The following is a 22932-nucleotide window of genomic DNA, read 5'->3' as shown; positions in this document are numbered from 1 at the left end:
TCTAAGTCTAAGTACATTAGCATTAGACCGACCCATTAGCTGATTTGTGTGGTGTCTTGTGCCTAATAATCCTTTGTGCTTGCACTTTGATTGTACAATATACACTCTAAGTCATAGTCTACAACATTATTTGGTGTTTTTACAGTCTTCTTCTTGCATCCACTAACACTCCCTGTTATACATGTTAAGCCTGAGTTACTTAGTTGCGTGCAGATGTCGCACACTGAAAATATCAGATCTACAAGCTCAAAGCACGTCGCACTGTAAGCTTGTAGATCTGCTATGTTTTGTTGAGCAACTAAGTATAAATACAGCTTCAGGGAGAGGCAGATGGCAGAAGAGTGTGACAGACAGGGAAGGAGGTGACAGAGAGAAAGAGTGAGAAACAGAGGTGAGAGAGAGAGAGAGAGAGAGAGAGCGAGAGAAACACCTTAGTGTCACACTGACTAATTCCATACAGAATCAACTACATCACTAAACAGTCAGAAACACGCACACTCACATACATGACCAAATGCACACAGTCAGTGCAAATTCACAGCTAAGCAAAACAAAATGACTTGTACAACATCATTATTGAACTGAAAATGGAAAAGAAAAATCATAGAAACAATTTCAACAGTATAATAGGCATTGTGATCACAACAACAGCATATGAGACGAGCTAGCTAGCAAATTGGAATGTTGAGGATTTTAAAACAATAACAACATCAAACAATAGTAAAATCATAAAGCTAAGATCACACAAGAAGGCAGGTCTTTGAAATGTGTTTCTGTGGGTCTGCTGCCCTAGAGGTTGAAGGTGCCAGGACATGTCCGTTTACCCCTTTCTGATCTCTGATTTGTCAGATTTATGGCTTATGCTTAACTTCTCACAACGCGTTTGCGGTGCGACGAAGATTTGTAGTTCGGCTATTTTCCGGCAAGCGACACCATAATACAACAAAGTATACATTTTGCTTTTAGTTGTTACTGTAAGTGTAAGACATCTTTGATATTCACGATCAAATCAATACTGACTGGGTCACCATTGTCAGCAATGTCAAAATAATACTGATGCTCCAACTCCAATCTGCTGTCAACAGGTCCACATTATGGCTCACCTAGGGTTAAGCCCATATTTCTCTGTCCACAAATGGAATGGTTTCATTTGTATCATTTCCAAATATAAAGAAATAAATGGACAAAAGGAAGATTGTTCACTCTGCCATAATGATAGGATGTCTAATCATAACAACATTACTGTATAAGGGCTTATTTATACTTAATTGCTCGGCCGTGTCGCTCAACAAACATTTTCAACTGAAACACAGGTTGTGCGACGAAATATAAATAGGCTTAATGCCCTTTTGGTCCTTGGCTGAGAAGGCAGGGGGAGACAGGACAAGAGGCAGTTCCATCAGAACCTGGGAGCCACGGCAACCACCAAACCATCATCCAAGAGCAGAGCATCCACATTATTGTTTTCCTTTCACATACAGTACAGTACAAGAACCCCAAAACCTCAGTGCTTGACTGCAATCAAGTTAAAATGATATCTTTGTTGCATTACGATAACCGATAACACACGCTCCTTCATTTGATAAATCCACGACATTATACAAATCACGACAAATTGATTAAAAGGGCAGATGGAGGTAGGTGTGCAAATAAGCCATCACTTACAAAACAAATAAAACCTACAACATAAACTTCATATCATCTGCATATGTACAATATAGTAAGGTGGACACTTTTGACACAGAAAAAACATCACGTACAAATATATATATATATATAGCGCTATACTGCCTATTGAAAGGAATATTGATAAATAGAGCTCACTCCCACAAATGTGATAACACACTGAAGAGTTGCATTGCATATCTACAGTGCAACAGTACAATAGAAGAGCTGCTAAGACTGTGGGGAGAGCTAAGAAGGAATGTGATTGGATAACACACATCAAAGTCACCTTGATCTCCGGGCGAGATAAACCATTGGTAGGGCTCCTGTGATGTAACGCATGCACGGGATACTCCATAAAAGCTTTTTTCTCCCAGGAGCTTAAAGCAAACAAAGAACATCTGAAGCAAACAAGCTGAAATGTTTGGTAAAAATCAAAGTAAGTCCATCCCCAACAATTTTGCACAATGTCGAAAATGTTATCTGAGTACATTTGCTCTTGGGTACTGCTGCTGAATACATGCTGGGCGAAATGTAAAATAAAAAATTTAAACCGATTTTTAAAAACCGTTTAAAGTAAACCATACATAATCAGGACCAAGGAGGGTTGAACTAATCTGGCCATAACCTTAATTGTTCCACAACGGGTATCATTATTCTGTCCACAAAATAAAGTCTATAACCTAATTTCTCTAAATAACAACCAAATAGCAATATATCTTCTTTCCATACAATTTAGTGTCATGGTTTCTAGATATCCAAAATGTGCCTATCCCTTAAAAAATATTTAAGCAGCTGTTCTGATGTCTATCACGCGTGTAAAAGGCAAACTGTTACTGGCTATGGCCCTGTATTGAGCAGACTCTATATAATTCAATAGTGTGGGACAGGGCTATCCTTGAGGGAAGCAAATTGACACAGTTAACCACTTTCATCCCTATTTTGGGCATGTCTTTGTAGGAGAAAATGTTCAAACATTTTATAAAATGTTCTAAAATTTCACAAAATGGAAATAGCAGACCTACAAGCTCACGACCCGTTACGTTGCGACACATTGTGAACTTGTAGATTGTCTATTTTTGTGCAACATTGTCATATGGCGAAGTATAAAATAGGGCTAAAGTGGTTAACCCATTGTGATATGACAGAAAACCAGGTCTACTACAGTATAGGGCCATCAAAGTCAGCTTGGAGCGATGCTGATGAACAACAGGGTTCATTACAGCTGCTTATAGGCAGGGATCCCAGGCTTCTCAGGAAAGAACACAAGTAATGTGCTGGCATTACACTCACACATTCCCTGGCTCTTTATCTGAGACAGGAAAGGCATACATGATTTTTTTTTTCTTCTCTAATTCATGATCTGCTAAGTGGTTAAGAAATAAGGTCTGGGGCGATTCATTAAAAAGCATGCTTGGTGAATAGCCTAGCTGATCTAAGATTCTTGAGATAGATATGTGCAGTAATTTAAGCTAATCATTGTTATAAATGTTATACAGATCATATTCATTGTCAACTTTATAAAAAGAAAATAGGTACAATAGAGCTCGCTGAATTGCAGCAACCCAGGGCAGTTAGATCTATGTTGCACTTCAACAATCATGCCCGACAATGCAAGAAAATGTTGAAGTAATAAAGCAATATCCTTTGAAAACAAGATAATTGTGGCTTCAATTCCAGAAGACTACCTGTGCTTGCCCACTGGAATTTTTGTGCACCACCATAGGCAGCTTGGCAAAATGAAGACTCCCTCTAAAACTGTGCTAAAATTCGTTCAACATTCAACATAACTTAAAAATGTAAAATGATAATGGTCGGTCATGACCCAACTGCGATGAAAACCTTGTTTCACAATGAGATGAGTCCTAACGCACTCGGTGTATTGTGTGATGGGAGGGAAAGGCTGAGAGGAGGGGTCGTGAGGGTGGACTGGGGGGGGGGCTTCTTAGTGGTCCTTTTTGGGCAAGAAGCTGAGGATGTATTCCCCCACACCCAGGAAGTACACCACCTGGGCGATGCCGAAGAGAGGTGCTATGACCAGGGCTCTGCAGTACGCCCCCTTCAGGAAGGCTGACGGACCCTCGTTGCGCATGATCTTACTACAGGAAGACAAGAGTTCAGTGAAGAAACGGATTAACAGTCAAGTATTTGTGACGTGTCAGTTATGTTAAATACTTTAGGGTGGGTGGGATGTACACACTCGCTTGGGTCTTATTGCAGCTTCAGATCCTTGGGCAGGTCCCCGTTAGCTGCTCTGAAGGCTTAAGAATAAAGCTATTTAAAGCTAGGGTAATGGCGTCTGGTTGATGCAGTAAAGTTCCTGCCCACCACCATGGAGACGGGGGTTCAGTGCATCCGGCTTGGCCAGACACTTGTACACAGACGATATTGGCTGTGTACAGCAGTAAAAAATAGCACATGATCAAAAATAGAAAAGTGCGCTCCTCTGAGCACAGATCTCCACCAGGCCACGTTGCCTACCCAGGGCTGAGACAGTCATGGGGTGCAGGACACGAGGACGCTGCAGGGGGGAATCGAGTTTTTACTCCAGTAGGTGCACCCCTTTGGGACAGACGAAGGCCCCTCAACAGGTGATTCCAATTTGGGGATGATTGGATGTTGCATTCATAATATGGTATTATTTTGTAAGAAATAGGCCCCGGCCACAATTGTATTAATTTAATTACAGGTAAAGAGTATGGAGTATGAAAACAGTGTATGTCATTGTCACATGAGAGATGCGAGCATTTGGGCCTAATTTCGTGAAGAAAAATCATGTGACAACAGAGAGATAAGCATTTGTGTGTAGAAGTGAAATAGCTGTTTAGAGGCCATCAATCTGTGATAAATATTTGGGGCTGATCAGACACTGCGTTCATGATTTGGGGGAATTTTTAAAAATAGGTCCCGCCCGCAACATTTGGAAGGCAATCGTAACCAATAGGAATGATATATCTTCAACACATGACTCCAGAGAGAATGTGTACCAATTTGTGTGAGTTTTGAACAGAATCTGTAGTAGCAAAAGGTTTTGAAGAATGGTGTAAAATCTTGTCAGGCAGAAATAGCCATGGCTTATATGGGACATTGCGTCACACGGACAGGGGCGAAAACATAACCATGGCCATTCCAGCCCGGTGGAAGATAATAACTAGAAAAGTGTGGTCAGTAGAGTGTAAACCTCCACCAGGATGCATGTCCTAATAATAACAATAATGCGATGTATGCAGACAGTGAAATTTCCTACAACCATGAAAAAGTAGTACAGCATTTGATCACCAGTTGTAAATCGACAATCGTCTCTACTGTCTTCCTCCCGGGATTCCTGATAACATCGCCCAAAACTTGTTATTGTCAATTCCAACAAAATGGTTCAACAGCTCTACATGCTGTTAACATAATACATACCGTATTAGGTTATATTAGTTTTGGTGCAATCTTTGCAGAGCATTGGCACTGTAAACTCTGTAAAAGGGGCTAAAGACTGAATTAAGACAGCTCAGACTGAGTTGCATGTGCGCAGACATTAAGGGATTTGTTGTATGTTGTCATGTTTATAAATGTATATTTTGGTGTTAATTTAACGCTGGCTTGTACCGGTGAACTTGCATAATTATCCTCCATTGGTTAGTTCCAATACCTAGTTCCAGTACATCCCATGAGACAGAAGGACATGAACATTATAAATGGCTAGCCTGGACACACACACACACACACACACACACACACACACACACACACACACACACACACACACACACACACACACACACACACACACACACACACACACACACACACACACACAGGGCCTAATGCACGATCTCCTGGTGGAGATAATTAGAAAGGACATCATTATGATTCTATCATCAGTAAGGAGGACATAATGAGGTTACCTGATGCAGTCTGCCACTCCATTATATGTCTCTTCTGCGACCCCTCGGTTCAGGGTCTGCAGTCTAGTCTTTATCACTGTAACACAAAGTGATTCAGGTTAACACATAGGCGTCAGCTATCACAGTCTGCCTGATGCCTTGGAAACCAGGTCCAGTGCAGTGTTAGCCTGGCATTGCCAGTGCAGTGTTGCCATGTCCGCTTATTATAAACGACTTTGGGCTTGCTTTTCTGTGAAGTCGCTTGTAAATATTGGTAGTTGCGTTTTTTTGGGCTTGTTTCTAAAGTGTAGTTGCTTATTTTGGGCTTGCTTCCTAATCAAGTTTAAACCAGTGGTTGTTTCAAATATTTTCATGTCAAGGACCCCCAAATGAACATGTAATTATCCGCATATCCCCATGTGAAAACATTTTGTGCCAGGGACCCCATACCAGATTTGTGTTGTTAAAATGTAAAAAAAATAAAAAATAATTTCACTTTTTTTCGTTGTGAGCTTGTAGATCGTCTATTTTCAAATAGCCGATGTATGTAGGTTTAAAGTGCTCTAATCGCTGCTTTTGGGCTTGTTTTCATAGACCTGGTTGCTTATTTCTCTAGCAAAATCTGGCAAAACTGTGTCTGATGTCTCACCGTCGACAGGGTTGACAGCAACGGCGGCTGTGCTCCCGGCAGCACATCCGGCTATAAATGACACGTAAAAAGGCGCGGGTCCGTCCGCACCTCGTTTACCCAGGTGATTCAGATTGGCAAAGAGGGGAAAGTAGATCATGGAAAAAGGAACGTCCCTGCGGAAGGAAGCGGAGAAAGCAAAGATGAATGTAAAACCACAGGTCACGGTGACCACCTCTGAAGTGGAAGAGGAAGATTCCACCTCGTCACCTTTGCATATTATAACCTTCAAACCTTTATATATTAAGAACATAATGCACACAAAATACACACACACACACACACACACACACACACACACAGGTCTTATGACAAAAGCCAGAAAATATATTTCCGGACATCTAGGTCTTCCTCAAACGAGTCCTCCATCGTCGCTTCCAGTTGAATGAAAAACACTTCAATTTATAATTATTATCATCACAAATCAGACACGCTTCAAATCGTCTGTTCCTTGGCTCTCTGCGTCATTAACAACTACCAAAACAATACTACCATCATCAATCACTTGTCAACAGTGCTGCTAACTAGCTTAATGAGTGAAGTTATTTTTTTTTTCTTCTAATGTATTCTTTATTATATTTTTCAATGACGCTAGTATGTCGCAGGGACTTACCCCCAATCCAACCCTTAATGCTTAGTGCCAAGCAGGGAGGCATTGGGTACCATGCCTCCCATTCTCAGGGTGGACATTGAGCTGGTTTAATTTACAGTAGGTATTGCTCATTAGTCGAAGCGTGTTCCAAAATGACATGATTGCTGCAGTGGTGCTGAACTGTGTGTGCACTATTTGTGCTGGGCAGGCACGCACTGTAGTGTAATTATTTTTCTTGTTTGACCATTTTAACTTAGCCTGATAAACCATCCAGGTCACAAAATTTTTATTCAGCAGACCGGTCTGCTGAAAGAAAATGAAATGTGAATTCCGTGACTGGGAGGCTAATTTTAACTAATCAATGATCAACAGTAGATAAGACATATAAGTAGACTAAAACATCTGCAACATTAACATTTAGTTAACTTATGTACACACTACACACACACACACACACACACACACACACACACAGTGTGTGTGTGTGTGTGTGTGTGTGTGTGTGTGTGTGTGTGTGTGTGTGTGTGTGTGTGTGTGTGTGTGTGTGTGTGTGTGTGTGTGTGTGTGTGTGTGTGTGTGTGTGTGTGTGTGTGTGTGTGTGTGTGTGTGTGTGTGTGTGTGTGTACTGCATATACACATAATATAATATATTTATGATGTACCTGAGTATCGTGGCTCCCAAGCCTTTATATAAGCCAGCAATGCCCTTTTCCCTCAGCAGCTCTCGTGTCAGCTGCATGGCTGTGGGTGATTTGGGCTCCACAGTGCCCGCCACCACTGTCTCGGGCATCAGCTTTCTCTGAGCCGCTGAGGAACATGGGGAGAACAATATTACTAGCAGTACAACCCCAGTGGAAAAAACAGAGACAGATAGTTAATCTACACAAAGTGAGAGGCATTGTTTGATGGATAAATGTATTAAGAGGTGGGTAAAATTAGACTGCCTGAATTCAGACTGGGCACAGAGCTATTGTAATCACTGACATGACCACATGAGGTCACCATTTCTCCATTGTGATTGTTAGTGGAACTCATTGTTTTGAGTTCCACTAACCGTTGGTCTCTTACCAATTCGTCCAGCATCTTGGAGCTGAATTTTCAACATCTCCATAGGAGTTGTGACAATAACCTGTGAGAGGAAACAATGAACTTGTTCATTAGATTTATTCTCTTAGCATACAAATATAATTTGACCAACACAGGAAACCTCATAAGCATAAAAGAGTTGAAGATTAGTTAACGGCTCTGAAGGTTTGTACGTAAGGCTGAAGCAGTGTCCAGTGTGAATCCACTGATGCCCATTAACTTAAATGTACACGCTTGTTTACTCTGTAATCCAACACACTGGTAACTAGTTAACTGGATTAACAGTGAGATACCCACATTCTTAGGATAATCTTAATCTGAGGCCTGCTACACTTAATCTAATCACATTCTCTGTGCCTGAAGCCTTTGGACTCATTGACAACAAGCATTCCACAATGAATCATTCACGCCACATGGCCATCGAGTCTTATCTGATCAATCGAGTCTAACTGTCGATCTACGTAATAGTATAATAGTATTAACAGTTGAGAATCTGTGTGTAATTTCTTCAGTAAATGGAAAAAATAACCTGTGTTCCAATGGATCCAATGTAGTTATTATTTAAGTTATTACAAGCTCTTGTAAATAATTTTCATTAGTGAAATATTTATAAAACCCACAGACAGCCTTTTAAAAAAAGACAGACATTTCAAAACTTTCCAGAATTTTTCAAAAGTAGTGAAAATAGCAGCTCTACAAGCTCATATCTTGTCACATAGCAACACGTTGTGAGCTTGTAGATCTGCTATTTTCACTGCTTTTGTGTGACACTGTCATGCAATGAAGAATAAAATAGGGCATTCATTCATGAAAGATATGGGCAACCCAAATGGACGAGTGGTTAGGGCACATACAGCACAGTACCACATGGATTCTAATGCGTGACAGCGAGTGCAGGGTTCAACTCCCGGTCCGACGAGCCATTTGGTGCATACCACCCCCCCACCCTTCCTGTCTCTCTACACTGACATATCGAAAATAAAGCAGAAATGCTCAAAAATATATATATATATATTTATTTTATTAAATTAAATATGGAGATACAAGGTTTCTGCCCGACAGCAATGATATGCATTACGTGTGCATGTGTGTGTTTGTGCACATTGCATCTGTGAGTCTTGGTGTTTTTGGCAGTGCTAAGGGCAGCAAAGCCAGGTAGAGAAAAGAAGGATGACTCAACTCACCTGGCACGTACCCGCCCCGCACCCAGCCAGCATTTCCTTGACCAAAGTGAGCTTCCTGTGAAAGACAGAGAAGGGAAAGGAGGGGCAGGTCAGTGGGTGCTGTGAAACACAGACTGCTTCACGGATCCTCCTGCAGGCGACACGACGATTAGGCTTTTATCTCCTGTTTCAGCACCCGTCAGGCAGAGGGGTGGATTAATAATTCACAAGGGAAGTGCCGGGGCGAAACAAGTCAATCATTCATCAAACCCCATCATTGTTTGTCACCATAGAGATACGGATGCCGTGAAACACTCAGCTTTACCCATATAGAAGCGTGCATGTCATTTCCACTGGGCTGAGCTCAAAACCCTGTGTACTGGACAGAGGAGGGAGTGCTCGTTTTGGATCACATGATACCCTAGTTCGTCCGCCGCTGCTTGCTAACCCGGGCGGTGTGCATGTCGACGCGCGAGGCCTTTGGCTACTCAATGCTGGCACTGCCTCACCTGGCGACTTGCTCAGGCGTGTCTCACGAGCCTCGAGGCCTCGCTGTCGGAAAGCCTCAGCCTTGTTATAAAAAGTCATGCGTTCTTTGTAGAGCAAGACGTTGTGTGGACCAAAACGAGCACTCCCGAGGGGTTTTGAGCTCAACCCGGTGGAAATTACAATCATGCCAGGCGCACAGGGGAGGGTGCAGAACAGGACAGCGGCTGCTCTGCCTTCAGCAACGGCATAACGTTTATTGACATTTGACATGTGATACTGATGCGTGCAAATTTTTCTTTGAGAGCATTGATTTGGGATAGGCTAACCACCTAATAACAAGGCTAATAACATGGTATGCTCAGGAACATGGTGTGCTGGCAGCCTAGTAGTGGTAGGATTAAGTCAAAACTGGGTTGTAATTCACACAGATAATGTGTCAGGTTACATGTTGATAATCACTCAGTGGCACTGTGCACAGTAAAATCTTTGGTGTTAATTTACAAATTTTCTAACTCTGGGAGTGTGCAAAAGTACAAATATACATTTATACACCCTTAGCACTGAATTAACAGGATTTTACTCTGTGTGTGTGTGTGTGTGTGTGTGTGTGTGTGTGTGTGTGTGTGCGTGCGTGCGTGCGTGCGTGCGTGCGTGCGTGCGTGCGTGCGTGCGTGCGTGCGTGCGTGCGTGCGTGCGTGCGTGCGTGCGTGCGTGTGCGTGCCAACATGTGAATCTTTCCGTGTCTTACCCATCCTTCGTGAGGTGTTGCCTGAAGAAGTCATTTGCAGCCAACTTGATGGCTTTCTCTGGAGTGACCAGTGTGAGGTTCACCGCCGCTCCTGGAGGGAAGGTGGGAGTGAGGGACAGGGAGGGAGGGGAGGCATGTTACAAAGAGAGGGAGAGCGAGATGTACAGTAGAGTGAGACAGAAAGGAAGCCAGAGAGAAAATAACCACATGGAGGAAGAGAAAGAGGCATAGACAGTTAGAATGTAATTAGAGATGGAGAGAGACAGGCAGAGAGAGAGAGTATGAGGACATACTGTAGCAGTCTAGACACTCCCATACACCAGTCAGAGGGCTCTGTCCTAGATATCTGTGGCACTGTGTGTGTGTGTGTGTGTGTGTGTGTGTGTGTGTGTGTGTGTGTGTGTGTGTGTGTGTGTGTGTGTGTGTGTGTGTGTGTGTGTGTGTGTGTGTGTGTGTGTGTGTGTGTGTGTGTGTGTGTGTGTGTGTGTGTGTTTGTGTGTGGGTGTTTGCTTCACTCAATGTTTAGCTGTGGTCAGCAGCGGGGCTCTCTCAGTGAGCTCACATCTTATATTTGCCTTTAGTAGGGACTTGATGATTTAGAATAGTCAGTGTGATTTCTTCCTATGTGGAAATACAAGCGCATATGCCAGCGTTGTCCTGGTGAAGCCCTACCTCGGTACATCCCGAAGTATCCCTCCGAACGGATGGTCTTGATAAGGCAGTCGGACCTGTGATGCAGACACAGCAAACATTACAATGTGCTGCGAAATTACACAATTCTAGTCTGTTCATTCAAAGTGGTCTGTGTTTACACATAAATCGTATGATAAGTCAGGCGACAAGTAGCTACGTCAGGTCTGTAGTCCAGTAACGAGACGATTCCTCTTAAGAGTTAGACCCTGCTCATAATGGGCACATTATGAGCGTCACAAAGCTCTTTTTACTATATTTTTGTGTAGTTTTGCGACCTAGTAAAGACCTACGTAGGATTCATGAAAGTGTGTGTAAAGCCTCGATGTGTGCGGATCACAAGTGTATCAGATGATGAATTCCACCTGTTTGTAAATCAAATGTGCATTCATGTATGCATCACTTGCACTGTTCCATGCCCCATTTAACACTAACAAATGCAACCAGAATATCCAACCTGAAACCAACTGCACCTACAGTATGGTAAGAACTCAAAAGTACAAATTCAAGAAAAGAACAGATCAACGCTTCACATTGCAACGCCTTGACAGCTTGTAGATCTGGTTTATTTGGCAAGCGTCCCTCGCGTAATGGACCAGCTGCAGCTGAATGTGAATAAAGTATTGCTCTTAACACATTGAATGCCAGTCGCGTAGATCTACGCGAACCTATTTAAAGCCGCAGCGTGCCAGTCGCGTAGATCTACGCGAACCGCCGATTCCCATTGATTTTGCCCCAGGTGCACTTTCCGATTTTTTTTAATCCATTTCCGGTTTCCGGTCGGAAACGGAATTATTCGGGTTCCGTTTTTTTCGATCGTATCCGCTTCCTGTCTGGGATCCTGTTTAAAACTCGATTTTCTCGGTTGTTGTTTTTCTCCTCGCTGATCACTGTTTACCGTTGATCGGCTGTATCTACAAGATGGCGGCTCGCATTTGGAAACTGTTTTCGCTGGCCGTTTCTCACAGATCCGCTGTGTGTTTAGAACCAAATGAACGCGCACTTTTAACTTATTTAGCGAGGTCTGTGGCGACATGAAAAAAACAAAAAAACAACAATAAAACGCTGGCACTGGTGAGTACATTATGAGATTAAACTCTGGCATGGAATGTGTTAAGTGTAAATGAGAAGAAGAAAGCCTACAAAGTTTGAAGTCACAGGCTAATAAATAGGCAAATAAAGCATGGCAGGATATTATATAAGCCTATTATACTGAACAACTTAACCTTTGCTGAGGTAAAGAAGAGGAAAAACAACAACAATGATGCTAGAATCCAGGACACACCCTATGATAGGGGAGGTCTTAATCTTCCTAATTTCAGGTGTTATTTCCTGGCCTCTCAGTTTCGACCTTTATGGATATGGTTACATGCAGAGAATAGTGAGGTCAGATGGCTTTCTTTAGAACAGAAGGAATTGGGCTCCACTCCTCTGAGGACTGTTCCTTTTTTGGGCTCGAGGAAGAACCTCTCTGTAATAACAAAGAATCCTATTGTGTTGTGCTCGTTCGAGGCATGGCAAGAATCGCACAAGTTATTAGGATTAGACATTTCTTATATGAGAATGACTCCGTTATGGGACAACCCTAACATCCCTCGCCCTATTGCTGATGGTATTTTAAGGAGTTGGTTCGACAAAGGGATCAGGACTGTCGGGGACTTGTATAGTAATAACATAATTTCAAACTTTCAGCAATTATCTTCCAAGTATAACTTGCCAAATCATAATCTTTTCAAATATCTCCAAATCAGACACTGGGTCTAGCCTGGGCAGCATATCTTTTCGGGTCTATGATCCGGTCGGGGTGTGCGTCATCCGCGTCATCAAGCGGCCGGATGGGCAGAGCCGGAAAGACCTCACCCTGACTCACCCCAAAATAGGTCCGTCCTAATAAAATCCTTGATGCGGCATGGTTTAGCTTATTTTTGGAAAATAAATGTGCGTGTACTATCCGGAGACTATTTAGCGTCTGTATTATCCCACGGGGAAATTCTATTCCATTTAAATAGGGATTGGGGAACCAAAACAAAGCGGCACCGCAAAACCGGATGGGCAGAATCCGGAAAGAGGATTCTTTTTTTTTTATTTTTTTCAGTAGGCGTGGCCTAGACCGGATCATATGGGTCTTTAGTAGCGCATACCAGGCTTTCCTCCGAGGTGGAAAGACTGGTGACGCGAGGTTACACTGGGTCAGAGAAAACTGCATAGATTTCCTGTCTATTCCTAATAAATCACCCCTGGAGGATCATAGTATGTTCAGCACATTGATCTCCTCCACCAAGGGGTTAATCTCCTCCATATACAATATATTAAATAGGAATCTTTTGGTCTATAATAAATTATCCCTTAAACGCAAATGGGAAGCTGATTTGGAATGTACGTATGATGATATTGATTGGCGAAACATCTTAGAAAGAGCTCAGACAGTCCTGGTCTCCACGAAGCATAGACAAATGCAATTCAATATCTTTCACAGGACTTATTCTACTCCACTAAGGCTACATAAAATTGATGGAAATATTTCTGCCATGTGTCAGAGGTGCAAGATAAATGAGGGTGATTTGATTCATATGCTTTGGAACTGTCCATATTTGGTTGACTTTTGGAAGTTCATTATAACCACTGTTTCGGATGTCATAGAATCTGAGATACCGTTTGACCCCAGGATTTGGATATTGGGTGATGTCAGTTTAATTCATGTGAAGTGAACTTTCACAAGAAGTATTTTGTTTCACTTGCCAGCACGGCTGGATTTTTTTTTTATCCTTGTCAATTGGAAATCTGAAAATTCTCCATCACAAAAGCATTGGTTGAATGAACTTTCCTCTTATTGTACTCCTGAGAAGATCCTGTATAATGTAAGGAGAAAACCCGAGACCTATAACAAAATTTGGGGCTCTTTACTCGATATTTTGCCTTCATTAACTCCTCTTGGTTGAGGTTATAAGTTGGTACTACTGCAAAGGTTGTTGTGGTCAATGATGTTTATTGTGTCATTCTGGGGTGGGGGGTTGGTTTGGGGGGGAGGGTTGTTTTCTGTCTTTTTGTTTTCTATTGTCTTTTTTCTTGTCTTGCTGTATAAAATGTAAAATGGATGGATGTACATTGTACTCTGTCAATAAACAAATCTTTTAAAAAAAAGAAAAAAGAATCCAGGACACTGTAATGATGCTAGATTATGGATCAGGGAGCTTTAATTATTGATTACTGACGGGGAATTCGTCCTTTGGATTATCCTATTTGCTGTGGGAATGGAGTGGACACAGCTAGATTTCATCCAAACTGCATTTCCATCAGATGGTTAGATAACTATGTTCAGCTCTAAATGCGTCAACGGAAAAATGTCTAGAAATCGGTTTGAATTTGCCTGATGTCTTTAAGCCCAGTAGCCTATGCATCCTTACTTCAAAAACAAGCAGTACATCTTTTTATTCAATTTTATATGTTTTGACAAATGTAGGGCACATTAACACTGTTACAATTGATTTTGCAAGAAGAATAAGGCATTCTAACAACAGGCACGCAAGGAATTCTGCCACATACGAGTGCCTCACAGCAGACGTGAGTTGTGTGTATTTTACAGAAATTTCACATAGAAGAATAATGATGAATCAGACCATGCTCGTGGAAACTGTCGTACAGTATCTACCCTTAATCTGTGCATACAGTACTTCTTCGACTTCGTGAATTAGGCCCAAAGTGTAAAAGTGCACTTATACGTACATGCTAGTGTAAAGGCCATTTGTTTGGTTTTGCAACCGGGTTTTGGCCAGGTCAATGGGAAACACACAGGTCACTCCAACCAGGCCAGCGATCCCCCCATTGATCAATTTGGCAGGAAGACTGTGAGGAGGGCATGAATGGAGAGAAAGAAAGACAAGATTATTTTTGCCCCAGCACAATATTCCTACTTTCCTGTTTAAGATTATCATCTAGGTATTTCTGCTTCATGAGAGAGTTGTGGAGAGAGACCAGAGAGACACAAGGTCATTCGACACCAGTAACTTAGACTTACGGATGCAAGTGGATCTTGCCACTAGTACATCCCATGGTTACATAGTTCAAATTCTAACTCAATGGTTTTCAGTTTTTGTGTTTTCACTGCACACCAATGGGCACGACTGTATTCATAAATAGCCGATCTACAAGCTCACAACGTGTTGCGTCACAACACGTTGTGAGCTTGCAGATCAAACTAGGGACGACAGGTTAAAGTGGTAAAAAGAAATAAATTAGGGTATAGATTTTGCCTACTGGGAAACAAATGCGCACAATATACTGATATCATAAATTAAAAATAATGCATAACTTTTTGTATAATTGTATTGCAATAACAATGTTTGGTTGCCACCAAATCCTAAAGCACACCTGGACTTGTCTCACGGCACATCAGTGGAACCACTGTTCTAACTCACCTGATCTGCTTGTCAGCCATTTATCTTAGGCCTCTGCCAATGGTCAATGTGTCAATCAGTCCGTCGGTTGTTTGGTCCGTCGATCAGTTGCTGCCCCACTCTTTAGTTGTTAGTTACACTGCTGAATGTGGCTCTCTGTGTATGATGGAATAATGCGGTCTGATGGTCTTGTCCTCTTCCTGAACTGATAGCCAGGTAAGAATGGATTTCTGTAAAGTGATACGAGAGAGAGAGACGGGTGACATTAGAAGCCCTTACAAAGAAGCCATTCACAGAAATGTCTCAGCTTCTCACGTGGACTTCAGCTTTCACAATCAGGCCAGGGCACCAGGACATGCATACAAAATTACGCTTCATGAGATACGCTTCATACAGTATCACAATATGTACAGTATATCATATCATAAGAGTATCAATACAAGTTTAGTGACAACTACTGCACAGCTAACTCGCATTTCACTGACTCTTTGTCCCTCACTCACTTTATTCATTCTTTGTGGTCCAATGGGAGTGCCAGGTTTGAAATGGAGACAGGGGTGAGGTGAAGGGGAACTTCCCCAGCGTTAGTTCCAATAGGGAGCCACTGTGGACGCATTATGTGGACACATTACGGAGTGACCGGCTGACACAGCTATCCCAAAATATAGCTATTGCGATCACGGTAGCAGGATTACGATTTAACATTTCATCACCACCCACATGTCTGTGCTGGCTGCACTTTCTGTGTGTGTCCTTTTATAGTTAAGGCCAAGGTTATCTATTGCCAATCTAGATCTGAATGGGTGGAATTGCATGTGTGTATAATGCTCATTTTGAACCAGCAGAGAAAATAAATAAATAAAATCATATGCAGCTGGTATATGCATCCCTATTTGCTACACCTTGGATTTAAAAGGGCCTTTAGCTTCTCATTTCCTCCATCACTCTCCCACCCCTTCCATCCACCAATCACAATCGTCCTCTGCACGGGAGCCCGCCTCCTCCTCCCCCTCCTCCCCTCTCTCCCTCTCTCTCTTCCTCCTCAGTCACGACTCTCGTTCTGTTCCTGTTCTTTGCTGACTCTCTCTCTGCGGCAAGCGCACGCACACACACACACACAGGGAGAACACATCTCGGAGAACTATGACCCACTTCCTAAATAAACCCCAATTCTGTTTCTCCACATGGATGTGTACTGATTAGATAACTACAGTGTCATAGTGAGTGCAGCTGTGCTCCAGCGTGTTTGGTGTTTGGTCTGGATGCAGGGTGGGTTGGGGGGTGGTGACTGGTGAGCAGTCAGAGTAGAGGGGGTTAGAAAAGGTCACTGCTTTCCTCTGTTCACTATAAGAGGCTGGCTGGGTATCCTCTTCAAACACAGCCCCCATCCAGATTCCATTTAGCCCTCCTTGGAGCTCTTATCCCGCTGTCCATCCCTCTTAGCCAGCATATCTCCATTTTCACGTTCACACGTCTCTCTCATAACAGTATGACCTTGACAAATGGCAGGCTATCTTTTTGCTTTGTTTCCCGTTTTCCTGCCTCTCACTTCCTCCAGAAACATGCAAAACATGCAAATTTCCCCATGGTCAGCAACGGCACTCTGTTTTCACAGATTATTTGCTTTAAGCAACTGCTTGCAACACTACAGTACAGCAGAGGAGAAGAGGAATCAATGTAATGCTTGTGATTGAACCAGTGATGAATCAGCCATCAAGAGTGAAAGGGGTTAAAGTGTCATGTCGGCTTCTTCTTACTCAAGCCCCAAGGCTTAACTGGGCCACTTGAGCCCGTCTGTGGTATGTTTGAGTACATCTACTGCAGCTGTAGCAACCATGCGTGTGTCTCTGCCCGTGTTGTCTGGTCAGGACAATCTGAGTCTATCTGGAAACAACTGCCTACAGTGAGGAGCGAGTACAGCGACAGAGACATCACTCATCTTCCGGATCTGCCTGAAATTGCTTATTTTTTTCTTTTTCAAATTACAACAAGCAAGGAAACTAGACTGGAATTTGCATTTCACCCATCCCATAACTGGATCACTGCTGAACACTGTCTGTAATATTTTCAAAGATAAATAATTCCTAGCATATTTCCTACTCACCCAAAACCAGAAAGGAAACTCTTACACTGGGCCCAATTATAAACTCACCAAAGGCGGCTTCAAAATGCATAGCTTCAAAACTCTCTCTCTCTCGCTCGCTCGCTTGCACGCACGCACGCACGCACGCACGCACACACACACGGGTTATATTTTGAGTTTGTGCATCTAATGCAGATAAGCACTGATGAGTAAACAATAGCCATAGTGAATGAACAACTTGTCTCCAGTGCAGAACCTTGAACTCAAGATACAGCATAACCCAGTCTATCACTCCACACATGCACACTGATACACATTCAAACTTAAAAGTGGCTGATAACCAGTTGAATTGTTGCCAGAGGGTCTACAAAACAACAAGGACAGATAACAGTATGTGCCTGAGCCCGACCCTTGTTCATCATTACACCCAGAACAGTAAGGTGATGAACACAGTGACAATGTTCTGCCCCACCCGTTCTGTATGGAATTCTGTACAGCCTCTAGGGGCCACTAGCAGGACTTTTAGACTAGTGGGTATTTTAGTCTTGTTTTTTTAAGAGTGGCCTACTACACAGTTAGGCTTCCCACAAAAATATTCTCAAGTCTACTGCCTTTTCTTTCTCTCTCTTTTTTTTTAAGCTGCAACCAAGCAGCCAGTATAAGACTGGCCTGTTGGCCCAAAACCTTCAAGTGGTGTCAGAAATGGATATCTCCTGATTGTCTGAGGGGGCATGCAACACATAATGTTTACATAGATCTTCATGTATTAAAATATATATTGTAAATTTACCAAATTTGTAAATGTAATAGTGTATGTACATCATAACTCACACATACTATGTCTAGGCAAACCTATAGCAAGTTGAGGTTAATCACAAATTACATGCTTGTTTCTCAGTATTATTATTTTTTATTTAGAGTAGCCAATCATTTTTTACCCCCTTTTCAGTGTTCCTGTTCTTTGCTGACTCTCTCTCTCTCTGCGTCAAGCGCACGCACACTCACACAGGGAGAGCACATCTCGGAGAACTATGACCCACTTCCTAAATAAACCCCAATTCTGTTTCTCCACATGGTGAGCCAGTAGGGTCACTGGCAGGTGACCCTACTGGCTCACCTGCCAGTGAGGAGCCCCCACCAGCTTTCGTCCTACTCCTCCCGCCCAACACTCCCCGCTGACAGGTGCCGCCCCAGCCCGTAGAAGTATACGTGCAATGACCAATATCACCCTCCCCACCCGTTTCATTCATGTTTAATTCCAAAAGTTCATATGCCACACCCTCAGATATCCTCGCTCTACTCTTTGAACTGGGACGGTTTGTAATGATTACTGCTGATCTCGAGATAACAAACACCTGGGTAGTCTTCACACCTTTTCAAGTTTGGAATATTGGACAATGTCCAAGGTTTAATGGTACATTAGTTAGTATTTTACAAATGTACCCTCTTCTGGTACTGCCCACAATAATGTAGCTATAGCAAAAAGCTAGCTTACATAGGAACAATTGTAGTTTTACATCACTTCTAATGTGTGAAAAATGTACGTCTTCAATTATCTGTTAATGTTCATTATTATCCTTTCGGATATTTTAGCTTCCAATACCACTTACCTTTTTTTTCTCATATATTATTATAGTATGTCAGGCTACTTCTGAATTTTGAACGGGAAAAATCGCAGAATTGTATTTAAGCACTGAAGTATACATACAGGTAGACTTAAACAGTATCACCAAACACCATATAAATGTGTTTATTTTCAAATTATCCTCAAAACACTCAGATCCTCCTGGATAACATTACACAAATGATTATCTTAACAAGGTATAATTTGTGTCAATTAGCCTATATTTTGAAAACAGTGAAAAGGGAGTAACCAAAACTGTTGTCAAACAACTTATCTTACATAAATCTTACATCGTTGTGGTAGTGTTAGGGTCCTGTTAATATGTGCACACAGCACACATTTTTTGTGACTTTGCTAAGGGTTACAATTATACCACAATAAAAGTATGGTTTGGGTTTGATTAGGTACAGCGGGATGATTTGATCTCATTTACCACAGGTGTAACCAGTTCAGTAAGCATAAACACAGGCACAGACCTCGTCGCAGTGTGTAGCTAGACCTCGCTCAGTCTTCTGTCTGATAAAGAGACAACTACAGTATATTTTAATCTCTCCAAAAACACCAATCACATATTGGCGGCTTAAGTGCAAGCACAGTTGTTATCCACTGATGCTGTCATACTGATGTGAGGCCAGACATGGTTAGTTTGCTCAGTCCATGACCTGGTCTGACCCATGTCTGTGTGACAGCCGCAGAGAAAATTAACAAAGATTTAAAAAGCCTTGACCTGTTTGGAAATCCGGGGTATTTGTTATGCAAAAACAGGGCAGTCAAATTATATCCTTCTCATGCAATGACTCCAGGCAAACATTGCCAATGTAATTGTCCATAAAAGTCCACATTCTAGTCACAAAGGTTTGACAAACTGTGCTGGCAGAGATGGAGTGGTTTGTGACAGGATGCTATGGTAGTCAGCAGCTCACGTGACTGTGATGTGGCTTCTTGACAGTGCAGCTAACAAATGAGTTCCTCCCTCATGAGGTGAAAGCAGACTGTACAGCGCACACACACACTGCTTCAATTAGTTACAATTTACACTACATGTCGTAGAACTAGGAGTAGGACTGAGAGGACTGTCTTTTCAACGTTGTCGCTTGACGAAGAGATCAGTTATTTTCGGCAAGTAACACTGTTGTACGACGGAGTATAAATTAGGCTTTATTGCTTTCAATATTTGGCTTTATTTAAAAGAAATGGCAGATATGGCAACTGTAAAATAATGTCATGTATGAGAGTATTCCAGATGTTCCGTTGTGCCCTACATTACATAAATGTTTGGTTTTAAGCTCCCAATCCACGACATTAAGTGTATCCTCTCCGTTTCTCTTGTCAAACAACAAGGCTAAAGGCAGCTATGACTCACATTTTGTTGGTTTGAAACCAACAATTCCAAACAAGGGGTGATTTGCGGTGTCACAGATACATCTCATAACCTCTTCCCACAACCATAGGGATTATAAAATGGAATCTCTCTTACGGTCGGGTCTATTATAGCCCAGACACAGGCATGCCTTTATTACTGCTTTTTTGAGTTAGGCTTATATTGCAGCCATTAGGGTTACAGTTATGCAGTTACACATAGTCTGCCCCAGGCCTGCAGCATCAATGAGTTACGACAAGGCATTTCCATAAGAAAAACTAAGTCCAGCTTTTCTGTGCATAGATGATGTAGCAGTAATAGGTCCTTCAGTAACTAGAGCCGGTGGTACATTTCTCTCACACACACACACACACACACACACACACACACACACACACACACACACACACAGCCTTCCCCCTTGAATCTGCCCTATATATCCATGTCTCCTTAGCTTTCTTGTCTCAATAAAACATGGGGGACAGACTGAGTTTCTTTCTTTCATCAAAGAGAACACAGCATTCCATACTGAGCAAGTCACTCTCTGAGGGCCAAAATGTCCGGATTATTCCAAATTTCAACCAGATGAACATCAGCCCTCTAAAACCTGAACTACAATTCGCCATACAGTGGTGTTGCACGCCTAAAATAGCTGATCTACATGCTTGATTGTGAGCTCTTGTAATAACTCTTCAAATGCACCAAATCCAACATACAACCATTCCATTTAGAATTGGATGCAGCTGGATGCATATTTGCCACCCCCTCATTAATTATGTATGGCTGAGCTTGGCCTGGTAAGCATAAACGTCACGTTATGCTTACTTATTCAAGTACACGTTTAAAACGTGTATACTTGAACACTGATGCCTACAACTGAGTAAACTTTTTGGCTCCAGACCCAAAAGACAAATTAGATGTTTGGCCGGGACCCAAACATACTAGTGAAAATAGCAGATCTACAAGCTCACAACGCCTCAGCTTGTAGATCGGCTATTTTCACTACTTCATTAAACATTCGTTTTCTAATTCATGGAATTTCTTAGATATTTCTTCATTGAAAAATCATTGAATTTGTTGTTAATTCATGAAAATGTCAGTTTCTTTGGGAATGTTTTTTGAAAATGTTTTGAAATAATAATTAAAAACAAAGTGTAGGACACACAAAATAAGGGACCCATAAAAATGTGTCCGCGACCCACAAATTGGTCCCGACCCAGTGTTTGGGAGCCAGTGTTGTACTGTGTGTGGTGTGTGGGTCCCAGCTTTTCGTAGTAGCAATTATAGCGCCCCGTGGTGCCTCATTTTATTCCGTCGTACGACGGTGTCGCTTGCCCAAAAAGAACTGATTGATGGGAGACTACAGGGACGTGGCTGCCGGATGAATGGACGCCCTCGTAACCAGACACCCGCCTTAAATTTCTACGTGCGGTAGAAGATGAAACGGGTCCCGCAGTTAACCCGAAATAACCCCAAAACATTAAACAACAGTTAAAACAAGTTAACATTTCCATCCACAGATTCCACACCAAAATCCTGCAAACTGACATGATCCATGCCGTCACACCTGAGTCAGCAGCCATCGTTATTGTACTAAAGTCTATTGTACTAAAGTCTAACGGAACGAGGTAAAACAGCCACAATTAATGACTAACCCAACCTTCACTAATCATTTCTGACATATAACTCATTATAACACAGTCATAAAACGTGCCATATTATCTTATGATCCTCGCCGCGTCTCATAAGATAACGGACACTATTACCTAGATGCTATCGATAGTATAAATCGAGTCCTTGCCACATAACGGAAATGATTTGATCCTCGCACCCGGAGCCCACAAATAAGAACAGAATACAATTTCAAAAGAACCCCCTTTCAGTGCATTTTAACGGTACTGTCAAAACACATACACTAATTCCACAAATCCACGTTATTTCAGGGATATATATATATCCTAATAAGGAGGCACGGGTGAGAGGATGGATACCTTTCCTTACAGCAGCAGAAGCCGTTATTCTAATAAACCGGAATCAGAATGAAGCTTTACGTTATCATCTTTTGAACCGTTGTGTACATACCGTATGGCGCCTTGTCCTTGATCCCTATGTGGAATGATGTATGTAAATAATTAAAATACAGGTTTTTTTTCTCACTCTATGCTTTTCACTGACAGCCAGTTGCTAACCTACCTACCGGTGTTACTAGCATTTGTAGAGACTATAGAGGGTGGGAGGAGGGAGAGGAGCACCACAGGGAGGGGGAGTAGCCCGTAGCCTTGTAGTGATGGACAGTGTTGCCAGATTTCGCGAGAGAAATAAGAAACCAGGTCTATGAAAACAAGCCCAAAAGAGCACTTTAAACCTATATAGTACTGTATACATGGCCCATCTACAAGCTCACAACGCGTCACATCCAACCACCAATATTTACAAGCAACTTTATAGAAAAAGAAGCCCAAAGTCGCTTATAAT

The 22932-nt window shown here is 42.2% G+C and overlaps 1 protein-coding gene across 1 annotated transcript; it reads right to left on the bottom strand.

Moving 5' to 3' along the window:
• Window positions 1–834: 834 nt before the first annotated feature.
• slc25a22a (solute carrier family 25 member 22a) lies at window positions 835–22677 on the bottom strand. The gene is made up of 11 exons (XM_080438625.1): window positions 22540–22677; window positions 15412–15620; window positions 14720–14839; window positions 10979–11034; window positions 10307–10397; window positions 9091–9145; window positions 7889–7949; window positions 7483–7627; window positions 6190–6344; window positions 5562–5637; window positions 835–3764 (listed from the first exon to the last, which is right to left on the bottom strand). Exons 2-11 carry the CDS (start codon window positions 15429–15431, stop codon window positions 3611–3613), a joined length of 933 nt encoding a protein of 310 aa, XP_080294751.1. The 5' UTR covers window positions 15432–15620; window positions 22540–22677; the 3' UTR covers window positions 835–3610.
• Window positions 22678–22932: the final 255 nt, after the last annotated feature.

This window comes from Gymnoscopelus braueri (assembly GCF_963280865.1).
Source record: "Gymnoscopelus braueri genome assembly, chromosome: 9".
Taxonomy (NCBI): Eukaryota; Metazoa; Chordata; class Actinopteri; order Myctophiformes; family Myctophidae; genus Gymnoscopelus; species Gymnoscopelus braueri.
The sequence above is the reverse complement of the archived record's forward strand: the minus strand, read 5'-3'. Positions and strand labels throughout refer to the sequence as shown.